This window comes from Camelus dromedarius, chromosome 5 (genome assembly GCF_036321535.1).
Source record: "Camelus dromedarius isolate mCamDro1 chromosome 5, mCamDro1.pat, whole genome shotgun sequence".
NCBI lineage: Eukaryota > Metazoa > Chordata > Mammalia > Artiodactyla > Camelidae > Camelus > Camelus dromedarius.
The window spans coordinates 42,860,168-42,874,772 of record NC_087440.1 but is presented as its reverse complement, the minus strand read 5'-3'; the positions used below and the strand labels follow the sequence as shown (position 1 = coordinate 42,874,772).

Here is a 14,605-nt window from a genome sequence, read left to right as displayed (position 1 = left end):
TATTACTTAAAACTGTTTTAAAGCAAACATTTTCCCAATTGCTCATGGTAAAATGTAACTTCAGAGCTGGCCCGACCAAACACTGTACATCACTTCATGTTGTTCATATATGTTCCTAATCTCCATACCATCTTCAGTATGCTTAGCTGTATGCTCTGTATAACATTAAAATGCCTTTATAACCTTATTTTAAAATATATTTAAACAATGTCATTAATCTTGTGGGAATGTAGTAAATTATTACTAATCTGGATTGATGTCTAATTATTCTCATTTTAAAGATATAGAATCTGATGCACAGAATGGTTCATTTTCTTGAGGTCATATGGAATCTTGTCAGTAATATTTATGAGATATACTTTGACCTTTCCAAATAATATCATTATGTTAGGTAGTTTAGATAGAAATGAGCACTGGGCAGGGGGAAAGGAAGGGGAGAAAGGAACAATCCGGAACACAAGGAAACTGAGCTGTCAGTTAACCAGAGCACAAGGAACCTGAGCTGTCAATCAACCAGAGCGCAGGGAACTTGAGTTGTCAATCAGTCAAACAATCAATCAGTTAATCAATCACGAAACCAGGATATAAAAACAGGAAAAACAAAGGAGCAGTGCCATTTTTCCTCTCTTGGATTGGCCCGCTCCTGATTCTTGGGCGTGTACTTTTACTTTTTTACTTCACTAATGAAAATCTTGCCTATATCGCGCTTTTTGTCTCTCATCAAAAATTCTTTATTTGGGTGACTAAGAACCAAGGTAATTCTTATTTTCCTTTTCCTGGTAACAATTAATATTCTTTCTCTTTTTATTACATAAATAAAAATAAATTTTGCTCAACATTCATATGTGCTAACATTTAAAGAAATAAAATTTGGTATATTTAAAGTATTTCCTACTTACTTAATACTTAAATATATGACTAGATCAAATAGCAGAATTTTAAAACCTGAATCACTTTAATTTTCTACTTCCTCTTGCAGATAACCTGATATATATATATATATATATATATATATATCTGATATATATATACATATAATCTGATATATAAATAAATATAATCTGATATATGTATAGAATCTGATATATACATATATATATATTTTTTTTTATATATATATTTAGATACAGATATATATCTGGCTCCTGAATCTATGCTAGACAGTTGTAAATGGTTCTTACTTAATTTTATTTTTGCCACATAACATACCCTTCATCATCTATTTGGGTAATTGTATATAACTTTTCTTCTGGGAATCCCCCCTCACTGCCCCTCCCACTTCCAGGTAGAATTAACACTCCCAGCTCCAAAAGTAGAGTAGATCACCCAGGCCCAGCCAACCATAATCCCCAGGCCTGGCTGATGGGTTCAGTGGTAGATACTACCAGGATCTGGGATTTAATTTTACTCTACTTACAAGCTAATCAATTGGTCTTTTGCTATTTCATAGATGCTGGCAGAAGACACAGGATTTCCAGGCAGAGATGAAGGACTTTATTACTCGTGGTGCAGCCAGTACACAACATGATTTACATTAGCCCCATTTGTCCCTGATTCTCATGGGGGTGATGCAGTACGAGCCCAAATGGATGCTGTGCTGCAGTCTGGCTGAGGCACAGCTGGGGGACACTGATCTTAGGGAAACCACCACTTTGTAGTAGCAGTAATCAAGCCTTCTCTTTGTCTATGCTCAAGATTGCTTGCTGCAGACACAACCTTGAGAAGTAATCCAGGTAAAAAGTGCCAGAGCCTCATACTCTTGGCATACCCAGCAAAGTGTATGGAGGGTAAGAGACACATGGAGGGGTGGCTCCCAACAGATACGTGATCTCAGACAGCCTAATCAGAGAGAATCGTTTTTACTCTATGTCCTGAAATTTGAACCTGGAAAAATGTCATGTTTCAGTTTCTGCAGCTATCCTGTAATTACACAGGAATAGCCAATCTGAGAATAGAGTCATGGTTGCAAAAGTCAGAGGTAAGAAAAGGAGACTGGAAAAAAAAAAAAAAAAAGATCGTACTGAGTTATAGATCAAGTACACTGTGAAGCCAGGTCTTCCTCAAGAATTTTCAGTTTTGTGGGCTAATTAGGTTTTCATTGATTCACAACTAAAAGAGTTCTGACGGTTTAGCATTTGACATGCATTGTCTCCTCATAACAGCACTACAAAGGAGGTATTATCCTGATCTCACAGATGAGCAAAATGTACGTGATGAAGATTAACTTCCCCAGCATCACAGGACGCACAAAGCAGAACCACATCTGCTGATGGCAAACTTCATGCTCTTAACACCTAAACTGCTGGTTCTCAAACTTCAATGTACTTCAGAAATACTGAGCCTCACCCTAGACTTAATGAATCAAAATCTCTATGGTGAAGCATAGAGAATATGCATTTTTGTAAGTTCTTGGGTGATGCTGATGCAGAACTTGTGGACCACTTGTTAAGAAATATTTGCCTTAGAAGAAGATGTAATTTCAAGGGTACTGTTGCCTGACATTCTGATACTGTGTCCTTATTAAAAAATCTTGCTTCTGGAAGATAACACCTGAAGCCTTGCCAGTGATGTAAACTACAGATCAAAAGAAATCCTTTTCTGAGAAAAGCTCTATTGGGAGAAGTGGGAAAAGTCAGAAAGCAAAGGGTCCTAGGCTGGGGGAGGGAGGTGAGTTAGGAAAAGGGAACTTAAAAGGCAAAGGAGGGGGGACAGAGTTTTTTAAGTTCTGTTTCACCAATTATTACCTAAGAAATTCCTTTTTTTGCCTAATTAATTAAGTTGTGTGTGTTCAGATTCCACACAGAGTTTATACATAGGGAGACTTGAGAGTCTTGAAAAAGACAGGCAGACATCTGCTTGATTTGCTAGTTATGGTGGCTCATTGGACATGAAGGAGAATGTTTAATTTAATTATTGACTTTGAATAGACATTTTGCCACTGCTAATAATATTAGCTAGATTAGTGAGTTGTTCAAGGGTTACAGAGACAGAAAGAACACTATTGAGAGTTACTGTTCATCCATGTTTGGACAGCCTTTTCTAGAATAGCTATGTCAGTCAGTCACAAGTGTGACTGTGATACTTCCCTGCTTGCTTATCAAGGTTTTTTCTCTCTTTACATTTAAATGGAGTACTAGTTATCTTTTGATATAGGTATTGCTACTGTAAAAGTCAGAACTATTTCTGTATATGGTGTTCTACAGTGTTTCCATAATACATCCTCCTCCAAGTAGACTCTGATACATAATAAGTATTTCTTAAATTTTTAAAGCTGGGAGTACTCGAGGTCCCTGTCTGTAACCAATGTGGGCATGTAGGCACTGGGGAGGGGCGCAGAGTTGAATTCCACTGCAGAGACAACATGTTAGCTGCTGGCATTCCCCACTTCTCATTTCCTTTTATACTTCCTGTCCACTCAAAATTGAAAATTTGAATCAACCTGGCTTAAAGAGTTATTTATTTTAGAGTTTTAAGCTAATTATCATTCTGAAGAACTTCAGGAGCATGTCTGCAGTGTCAGCCTTAAGTTAATATAATATTTCCAGCTTTGGGCTGAGAAGATTGAGTTTGATATATGTTTTGATAATAATGAGTATGTTTATCATCAAAGTGAACATTTTGCCAAAGGGCTTATACTTTAAATTGTACTTCCTTTTTAGATGATGCTTTTCTCCATCTGTCTGACAAGCAGATTTTTTGATAGTTTGACCTGGTTACTTCTGTTCACAGGCCTCCTCAACTTTGACATCGTTGCAGAAACACCTTCCTTTTCTTTGTGGGTGAAATCGGAAGCTGGACTGTATCTCATTATCCCTAAGGCAGCCCTTTCAAGAGTGAACTCTATCATACCCTGTCTCCAGATAGTCCACAAAACAGTAAATGATCACTAACATTATCACTGGACCTGCCTTCCTCTCAGTAAACCACATAACAACGTTGAACCTCTCTGCCTTCTTTTAACACCAACAAAAGAAATGTATTGAATGAGCAGCAAGATATCCATCTGAACATGTGGAATAGGTTCTCATGAGCTCAGAGGTATATGGTGCAATAAGAGAGCAGCACAGACTTTGCAGTGCTTTATTTTTAAAGCACACACCACTGTAACGATCATGTAGCATCAGTCATTACAGTTGAGAACCTCACCTCTGATGTGGTGCACGGGGATAAAAACAACCCTACTACCCAAGTGTTTTTTTAAGAAGATTGATATAAATATGACATCACTATTATTTGTTCAGAATAACTTGGGAATATATCACAATTTTTTAAAATGTATCTTCCATAATATTCTCCAGGAGAACTCTTTGCTTTTTCTCTCTTGCCCAAACTCTATGTTCAGCATTTTTCAATGATCAGGATTAAACTGGATGAGGCATCAAAGATTTTCAAATAATGCTCTTTCCTTGGGATATCATGTCAGAAGATGGCCTGAGAAATTCCACCCTGGAAACACAGAGGTCACCGGTAAGAGAGAGACAGATCACGGACGCTAAACTGATACATGTTACCTCCCTCCATAAATCCTATTTCATTGCAGTCTCTTACCCTGAGGTGAGCTCATCACCTTAGGACAGGAGAGGGCTTGTTGCCAGCCTCCAGGCAATGCAGAAAGGCTGGGAGATCGCGTGAAGTGGTGGGGGTGGGGGTTGCACAGAGATTAGCTAAATTCTTTTTCTCCTGCCTCAGCACATCAAAGGCTAAGATTAAAGGACGCAAGTCCTATGCCTTTTCCTCTAGTGTAAAGGGTATGCGAGGTGTGTGGAATGTTTTTAGTAAACGGGGTTGACAAAGGTAAGGAAAGACGCAAGAGACTTGAGACAGAACCACAGAAAAGGTTATCAGACAGAGGAGACCCAGACGTTCACTCATCTAGAGCCGCCCTAGATCCCTCCTAGTCACTGAGCCAAGAGGCTCAGCATGCGGCTGCCTATGGCAGGGCCACGTCACTCCTTGGCAGAGGCGGGGTGGACCCCCAGCTGGGCGGCTGTAGGAGAACCACGGAGGACTGTGAGAAGGCTGCAGCCTCCCCAGCTCGGAGGTCAGATCACAGGCTCTGGAAGCTGCAGCTTTCAACATATTGCAGCCAGAAATCATCCAGGCTGACAAACAACCTATTCCCAGAGAGCAAAGGGCAGACAGGGCGCCTTTCCCTGAGGACCCCACCTCACCCCCTCCTCCGTTAGGATGCATGAAACCTCTTCCCAATATTCACTCTAAAGCCATTTTAGAGGTGAAAGAGGAAAAGGAGGCCAGCCAAGAGACTGTCTAAACTTAAACAAAATTTTGAAATTTTCTGAAAATGGCTATTTAAATTATCAGCTCAATTGGATGTTTGAATATTTATTTAATAGTTTTTTCTCCCAGCTAACCAGCTAGAAGGGGCTTGGAATAATGTTTAGATTAGACAAAACCAAAAGAACAAATGTTTTCTCTGCACATCTAAGTTATGAATTCAATTTGCCACTTTGCTATAATTTTTAAAAATAATAATGAAAAGACAAAAGTCTAGCTATCTTTAGTTGTACTGAAATAACATATGGAACTCTAAAGCCTAGAGTTAAAGGCATTTGAGGTATTTGAAGCCTACATTCCCCATTCTGGTTCTGGAATCACTGTTTAGAAAATGCTCGTTTTTCTTTATTTTGCTGTGAAAATAAAACCACTCTAAAAAAAAATTAAGTCTGTAAAAAACAAATGAACTCCTCTAGTACCTTATTAAATTCTTCCAGGGATAGAAATGGGCATCATTGAACAAAGCGTAAAATGTCTGTCTTCTTTTATTTTGAAATCTGATTTTTATATTTCCTTTACCCATTGACCTCTGAAACATCTTTAGGAGATCACTTTTTCCCCTCTTCCATTTATCTTTCCCTGGGATGTAAATTAACAATTACTTAGTTCCCACAACAAAGTCTCAGGTCATAAATGAGGGCAGACAGTAATTTAATCTGTGAGAGACTGAGACATCATCTAGTTAGTTTGGTGACAACAGCAAACCATAAAGAGTGCAGCCAAGTACGCTGCTTCCTATTCAGGTTGACTCAAAGTTCTCTCTCTGAACAAACAACAACAACAACAAAAAAATTCAAGGTATAACCTCAGTCTAAAGGTAATCTGAAAACTTTCTTCTTAAAATCTAAGTGAAACATAGAGCAACCAAGCCAATATGCCTGTGTGTTTAAGTAATCTGTTGAAACAGTAAAATTCAAATGGCAAATTCAGACAACTTGCAACAACATAATACATTTGTTTATTTAGTTATTATTACAGTGGTAACAGATTAAGAGCACTAGATTCATGTCCTCTTAAGAGGATAATGATCAAGATTTTGATTTGTAAATTTCACTGTTCTTAACCATTAAAAATCTGTTTTCCAAAGGAGTAGTAATATGCATTATTATTAAATGACAGATCTAAACTTTCAGATTTATGACCAAAGCATATTTGTGCATTAGTTCAAACAAAACGTTAGGGAGCATTTTAACTCTTGCTTACTGCTTTCAGGAAAGCACGATCTTCTTGAAGTAACTATACACAAAACATGTTTCCATAGTGATTGCAACCATTGTGTATCATGTCAGTGAGGGAGCCTGAGAACCCCAGATTTAGTATTTCCCAATTGTAATACACTCTGGTTTACTTAAACAGATAACCAACAAATATGTATGTAGTGCCTACTATGTACACTCCAGCATACTAAAGCAATACAGGAAATACAAAGAAGTAAAATGACTGGTCCTTGCCCTACTCAGGCTTCCAGTGTAGCTGGTCAGATTAAACAGACACAAATTACTCTACTTTCACTGTCTTTGAAAGAAGTGATGATGTTAACTAGATTGTGTGTTAGAATCACATATGCCTGAAACTAGAGGAGGCAGGGACATCCTCAGCACTGATTAAAGTCTGTCTGAATCAGATCTCTAAATTTCAAGTTTGAGGGCTGCCTCAACCCTCATATCTTGAAATGTTCTAGCCAGTCTCACACCTGTCACTGCTAGTGACTGCATCTGGCGACTGTCTCATGGACTCATGACAAGGGAGCAAGATAAACAAATATATATAGTATGTGGATCTATTATGATTTGAATATATATAGTATATAATATATATTCAAATCATATATAGGTGATGCTGAAAGCTAGGCGTTCAAGACTTTCCACTCTGCATGGGAGAAGGCTAACCCACATTATCATTTATTGTAAGACAAAAGACTACATAAGAAAAGTGTGAAGAAATCTCCAAACTTCACTGGACACAAGCAAAAAATAGAAAGGCTAGAGGAAGGGATAAGTAAAGAGGGCCTAGCAAAGAGGAGAAGTTTTGAGGGGGCCTTGAGGAGAGAGCTTTCCCCCACTGCCACCGCCACGCCACGCCCGCCCAACCCCCCGTGTCCTCCTGAAGAAAAGGCCCTGGACTAGGAAAGTGGAGAAAGGGAAAGCAGAGACACGTTTTTCAAATACCACAAATAAATAAATAAATAAATATGTGAAGCAAGAAAATAACTTCTTAGGCACCGCTTGAAAGACAGAAGCCCTCAGGGGCCTGGCGGGCCGCGCTCTCTAGCCAGCAGGCGGCAGCACTGCGGTCCAGATTGGCCAAGCGAGACTCGGAGGGCGTCACCCGAGGTCCTGGCCCCGGTGCCCCTTGTTTCTCTTGGATCTGCACCTGCAGAGCTTGGGCGAGGGAGAAAGCCTAGTGTAGCTGCAGCCACGCACCCGGGCGGCTCGTGGGGAAGGTGCGTCCTGTCCTGCCTGGCCTAACGCGGTCCAGCGTCCCGGGAGTGCCCGGAGAATTGGTATTTGAAATCAAAAGCGCCGTTTGTGAACCGGGCGGAGGGTGGCTTCCATCACAAGCCCTTCTCCCCCTTCCCAAATCCCGGAATCGTTAAGAAAAGAAAAAAAAAGTTGCTTGTTCTCAGCTCCCTTTTGCTCCAAAGGCAGGGTTTGGATAAGGGGTTGGACCGGGGTTCGAAGCGCGGGACCGATTTTACTAAGCACCTGGCTCCGCTCTTGGTGGAGTGGGGGTGGAGGAGCTCGGGGAAGGGCGCGCCTTCACCCGAGAGTAGGAGAAAGACCGGCCGCCCAGGTCCTTCCCAAGTCCGACTTCCCTTAAAGGAGGGCTGAGGAGACGGAGAGCGGTGGTTCTTGAGACTCCTCTAGGGGCGTCAGTCAGAATCTGGCGAGCGAGGGGGCGCGGCAGGGCGGGGCTGAGGGCGAGCTGGGGACTTGCCCTGAGGGAAATCCGTGGTGGTGGCCGTGGCTCAGCTTAAACAGAAATAACAACTGGCGGGGCTGAGGGTCGGGCTGAGTCGGCGACATTAATAAATCCCTGAACTGCACCGGCAGGACGGGGCTGAAAGACCAACATCGCAGAGTGGGGAGCAGAGAGGGGTGCAGAAGTGCAAGCGGGGTGGAGGAAGGAGCGAAAGTAGGAGACCGAGTTGAAAGGGGCCCGGAAGCCGTCCCTGTTTATAAACAAAGCGTCCGACTCTATCTTTGTCACGCGTCTCTCCCGGGTTCTTCACCGGAAGCGCACAGTGTCCTAGCCCCACTTTCCTCATCGCACCCTGACGCCTGGGACACTTTCATCTCTCACACCCGGCCCCTCTTTCTCCTCATCCTCTCCTCTTGGCGCAAGGATCCTGCGTGGCCTGGGCTCAGAGAGTCGTGATTCGTGATGTGCAGGTGCCATTACGGAAGACGCCGCCGGACTCCAGATTCTCGGGCTGGAAGTCCTCCACGCTGTAGGCGCGGCTCTTGAGGGCCGTGGCGTAGTAGTCGACTGGCTCTTCGGCGGCGTTGTCCATCCAGCTGAGGCAAAGGATGCGCTGGAAAGAGCGCTTGAAGTTGTCAGAAAGGAAGCCATAGAGGATGGGGTTGGCGCAGCTGTTGGCATAGCCGAGGATGACCGACAGCTGGCTCACCGTGGCATCGTCCTGCTCTGCGAACACGTTGACCAGCTGCACCACGTAGAAAGGCATCCAGCAGATGACAAACACCATCACCACCATCATCACCATCAGGGTGATCTTGCGCTCCGAGCGCTTGCGCTGCTGCCAGCCGGCCTTGAGGGCCACCATGCGCATTTTGGCGATAATGAGCACGTAGCACAGGCAGATGGCCCCGACGGGCAACAGGAAGCCCATGAGAAATGTGTACAACACGAAGCCCACAAGCCAGCGCTGGGCGGGCTCGGGCATGAGCATGTTGCAGGCCACCGTGCCGTCACTGTTGGCCGCCGTGCGCGAGAAGACGACGATGGGCAGAATGACGAGTAGCGACAGCACCCACACACCCAGATTCACCACCTTGGCCACAGTGGGCCGGCGGTAGCGTGCTGCCTTGATGGGGTGCACCACGGCCACGTAGCGGTCCACGCTAAGCACAGTCAGACAGTAGATGCTGGTGAACATGTTGACTGCGTCCACGCTGAGCACGAGGCGGCAGAGCAGCGCGCCGAAGGGCCAGTGGCGAAGTAACGTGGAGGTGACCAGGAAGGGCACGCTGAGCATGAGCAACTCATCGGCGATGGCCAGGTTGAGGATGTAGATGTTGGTGGCCGTCTTCATCTTGGCATAGCGCAGGATCACATAGATGACCATGGAGTTCCCACACAGCCCCACCAGGCACACCACGGAGTAGATGAAAGAGATGAGGATAGCGCTGCCCTGGCCCTCGCTCAAGGTCCCGTTCTGGGACGCATTTCGCCCCGGCTCCTCCATCCCGTCTGCAGCGCCGGCCCCGGGGCCCCTGCTGCCGCCGCCTTCGCCGCAGCTGCCTGGGCTGGGGCTAGGAGAGGAGGGAGAGGAGGCGGTGCCATTGGGGAACATCTCAGCTGATGGGGTCCAATGGGGCTGCCCGGGCTGGGGCGTTCTCCTTGCACCCCCGCCGCTTGCGCCCTCACTCCGCACCCCGGTGGTCTGCCCGCAGTTCACTGCCACCCGGCGCCTGGGGGAAGCGCTCAGCGGCTGTAGGGAGCGCGGCTCCACCCGCGCCGGCCGGGCGCATCGCCCAGCGGAAGCCTGCGCGCACCCGCTTGCCTCTCCAGGGCGCCTGGGCACACGCGAACGCAGAGAGGGGAAGCCGGGAGACTAGAGCCCCGCGCGGCACAGCCATTAACTGCCGCTGCTGTGGGCTGGTGAATGATTAACAGGCACCAGCAGCGCGTCAGCAGCTACGAAAGGGGGGGGGGTGGAGAAAAGGAGGGAGGAAGGCGACTTATAGGTGGTTTATCACCCTCACCCAATTCTTTCCTTCCCAGTTTTGAGCTTCGATCGGCTAGAGCAGTTGCTTCAGGGGTTCCCTGCAGCACCCCTTTGCCCATCCCTTAAGGGGACCTGGGGGGTTTCTCTGCTTTCCTGGAGGGTGGGTGGGAACAGAAGGTGTAGATTCTGTCCCATCCCACCCGGCTCCTGTCCAAAGCAAAGACTGAAGCAGACCCCAGGCACAGATGTACGGAGTTCATCTCAGTTTCCCTCAGTTGCTGCCCCGCCCTGAAGGACCCCAACTCCACTCCGGTCCAATCGTCCAGGGCCCTAAACTCCCACCTCCAGCCCCCGCCTGCCCTGCCCCTCAGACCAGCCGCGGAGGCCTCTAGTCCTTACCCAGGGCGCGCTACCTCCAGAGCGACGCGTAGATGGCCCGTGCAAAGTGCCTGTGCTTGTCTGGTAGCGCGGTGACGTTCTTCGCGCGGTCCCACTCCTTTCCTTGGGCGGGACCCCAGCACAGGCGCCCACACAGATACTCTGAGAATCGCTTAATCTGACCCTAAGCCGCAAGCGCTAGATCGAGGAAGGATAGCAGCCTTGCGTTAGGGCTTCTGCGTTACAACCCCGCAGCTCTTCGCGGGCTGGTGTGTTCCGGAGCCTGAGAAAAACCATTGCGAATCTTTTAATAAAGCTTGTAGTGCCCAGAGCCCCCTGTGTCTCCCAGAGGAATAGCGAGTGCAAAAAGGCGGACGCGGGGCTGGGAGCACGGAAGGAGCCTGAGGCTTCGCCCTCTCCACTCCCCCACAACCCGCGGCGAGCGTGCCAGGCGCGGTATCGGAAATCCATGCAGGTGTTCACCCGGGATGGATACGGCTGTGCCGCTCGGCGAGGCTCCGCCCGCGTCCCTGCTGTACTTTGTACCCGGGAGAGTTGGCGGCCCCTGGGGAGGAGCGTGTAAAGGCCTGGCAGTAGGGATGCTAGCTCTTCTAAACTCGGTGGGAGCCGGCTGTGTAGGTAACCAGACCTGTCACCAGCTCCAGGAACAGCAGGACGACCTTTTAAGATTTCAGCCTTTTCTGAGGTCCCTGGATGTGTGTCCCAGCTCCAGTTCACGTGTCTAAACCTTTAAGACAGAAATCAATGTGGGCATGCCTAAAACTCGCTGACTTCATTTAGGAATTGAATCGTTTCTGCGTTTAAAAAAAATGTTCAATTGCCATGATTTTTAATGACCTCCAAGACTTTCCACCACCCCTAGTCTGGACTCCTTTTGGCTTGCCAGCTGTTTCAGTCCAAAGAAAAATCACTCCATCTAGCTCCCCTACTCCTTTTCAAGATCCCCTTAAGTCTTTTTCTGAAGGATGCCTGTTTACAGGAAGAGTGACCTGAAAAGCCTAGTGCCTGGCCTCTTCCAATTCAGCTTTGTGTCCAGTTTTTTGTTAGTTCTTCCTCTCAGCCAGGCGGCACCCGCTGTTCTGTGAGTCTCAACTTCCCTCCCATTAGTACAGTTTCCACTAAGGAGAGGCAAACAAACAGAAACTAAACCCCTCACCAAGGCTATTTGTATCAGACAGTCTGAAATGCAGAAACTGGAAAAAGAAAATGTATTATTCCTATAGTCCCCTTGCTTATCCAGGTAACCACTTGCATGTATGTGTTTTAGTTCTCAAAAACTAAGTGCTCCTGAAAGGCAAAGAATAACTTCTGTAGCGTGTTGATTATAGCAATCAGAGATAAAAGAAATGACAGACTCTCATAGGAATGTATGCAATGGACACTGAATTATTAATGAGAAACACGCTAGGAAGAAATTTGAAATTTTCTAAGACCCAAGCTGCTTAACCCATTGCTTTAGCTAAACAAATTGCTTTATCTTAAGTGGGATGTGGGATTCTTGGTTAGTTGTATTTCATGTTCCTTAAAGATTACAGCACATATGGGGGAAAAAAAAAGAATGTTCATCAGGTTTTTTTAAAAAATATGTTTTTTTCCCCCAGAAGAACTTTTTACTAGCCAAGCTTCATAGTGATTTAAATGCCTCTTTGCCAATCACTGACTAAAGACACCTGGCTATTCCTCAGGGGGCTGACATTTCAACAGTCTTCATCTAGATGCCTCGGCGTCAGTCATGGTTGCTCCAGGAGAGGGGGTGATGGGAGCTGGTGAAGCACAGCTCTGTTGTTCAGGAGCTCATGTGTTCACTTTGCGCTCATCTCAGGGAAACCACTTCTCAAGTTAGTGGTAGGCCTCATGAACAAGAGAAGGAAACTTAGCACCTGACATGGACATGATTTGTTTGTTTGTGAAGTGGTTTCCATAAAGAATTTTCAATCCGTGAAAAGAGACTGACAATAAGATACCACCTCACACCCGCTAGGGTGGCTATAATAACTTAAAAAAAAGAAAAAAGAAAAATAACAAATGTTGGTGAGCACATGGAGAAATTGAAATCCTTATATATTGCTGATGGGAATTTAAAATGATGCAGCAGCTTTAGGCTGTGATGAGTCCTCAAAAATTTAAACATAGAATTGCCATATGCCCCAGCAATCCCACTCCTAGGTGTTTACTGCCCCAATATAGGTATTGGGGGTATTGAAAATAGGTATTCAAACAAAAACTTGGACATGAATGTTCCTAGCAGGACTATTCATAATAGCCAAAAAGATGAACAATCCAAATATCCATCTACTGATGAATTAAAATGTATATAATCAAAGTGTGGTATATCCTTTTGTCATTCATCCATAAAAAGGAATGAAGTATCAAAACACGGTACAACACAGACGAACCTTGAAAGCATTATGCAGAGAGAAGCCAGACACAAAGGTCATGTACTGCATGATTCCATTTATGTGAGACATCCAGGACAGGCACATCCATAGAGACGAGGCAGATGAGAGGTTGGCAGGGGTTGAAGGGGAAAGGGGAGGGGGAACAAATGCTTCATGGGTATGGGGTTTCTTTTGGGGGTTATAAAAATGTCTGGAATTAGCAGTGGTAGTTGAACAATATTCTGAATGTGCCAAAAGCCAGTGAATTGTGCACTTTAAAATGGTTAACATTATAAATTTTATGTCGTGTGAATTTTACTTTAATAAGAGAGGCTGAGATGGATATGAGCAAGCAGTATTATCAAATTTTTGCAGCCACACATTTCTTAACGTTGTATCTGTGAACTAATCCACAAACAAAAACAACCAAGCAAAAGGCAGCACGTTTCTGGGCTAAACAACATGTGATTGGAGTTGCAGCTGTTTTAAAATTATATTAAGAGCAGGAAGCTGGTTAGGAATCTGTCTTCCCCTCAGACCGCAATTTAATGTAAACATTTCCTAAAGAAACAAGAACACGAATGTGGCCGTGGGATTATTTTGTTATATTATGTAAAGAACACAACCTATGAGAAGTTAGGACTTTATGTTTAAAAACCTTGTTTTCTTTTTTTCTGAGTGTATGTATCTAAAATAATGAAAAGCTTAGGATAAGATTGTTTTCTCCATCACAGTTACTTGTCCTTAAGTCCTCCTTTCTTACTATCTTTCATATGCCTCTGTGATATGAACATTTTCTCCATAAGAGAGAAGAAAAAAGATAGCTTTCAAGAAGAGGAGAATGGAAAATACTGATTTAGGAAGTTGCAGAGTCTTAAGCAAACTGATTTTCTTCAGCCACCTCAATTCTCTCCTACAGGCTACACTCCCCTGTGTGATCACATACCAGGTGTACACTTTGATTACTGTATTTATCACACTGTGCTTTGATTTGTGTGTGTGTGTGTACTTATCTGTCCCCTCTTCTAAATCTGTAAGGTTGTTCGGAACAGGGACTGTATTTTATTTATCTTTGCATCCACAGCACCCAGCACAGTATCTGGAAAATTGCCCAACACCTCCTTGTTCTATTTGTCCAAGGATAATACCTTCTTTTTTTCTAACCCATAAAATGTAAATGCAAAGAAAAGAACTTCGGGCCTCTTGCAAGAGGAGTTTTAGTATCTGTGTAATATCACCATCTGTAATAATTCCTTATACATTTCAGTCTTCTGAATAACTTCAATTTGCATGTCCTATATCAACAATTATCACGCTGATGACTCATTCATTGATCATTCTTGGGCTTAAATTTCTTGGTAGAGAAAGGGCTATGGAAAATGGGCAATACATACTTTTGTAGCCAATGATGGTTATTTAATAGTATCATGCAGTGTGAGAGCCATTATAGGTGGAAGAGCGTTTCTTTTTAATTGCAGCCCTGAGTCCCAGTTGGTTTGGTGGAATAGTAATTATCAGGAGCTCAAACTCTGCTTCTGTCAAAATCATTATCAATGTGTTTTTTTTCCAATTGGAGCCTATGATGATCCTCAAATGAGCTCCTTTAATCCGTGCCAGTGGT

General features: G+C 44.5%; 2 protein-coding genes across 2 annotated transcripts in view; one reads left to right on the top strand and one right to left on the bottom strand.

The window, feature by feature from the left end:
- The window catches only part of CLEC14A (C-type lectin domain containing 14A), a 36,574-nt gene extending 30,876 nt beyond the window's left edge, over positions 1-5,698 (top strand). Inside the window, exon 4 of the mRNA XM_064485913.1 lies at positions 3,730-5,698. Within this exon, the coding sequence (XP_064341983.1) occupies positions 3,730-3,745 (16 nt within the window). The 3' untranslated portion in view covers positions 3,746-5,698. The remainder of the gene's footprint in view (positions 1-3,729) is intronic.
- A 76-nt stretch (positions 5,699-5,774) lies between these two features.
- Positions 5,775-10,537, bottom strand: SSTR1 (somatostatin receptor 1). Its single transcript, XM_010983784.3, has one exon. It carries the CDS (start codon positions 9,830-9,832, stop codon positions 8,660-8,662), a length of 1,173 nt encoding a protein of 390 aa, XP_010982086.1. The 5' UTR covers positions 9,833-10,537; the 3' UTR covers positions 5,775-8,659.
- Positions 10,538-14,605: the final 4,068 nt, after the last annotated feature.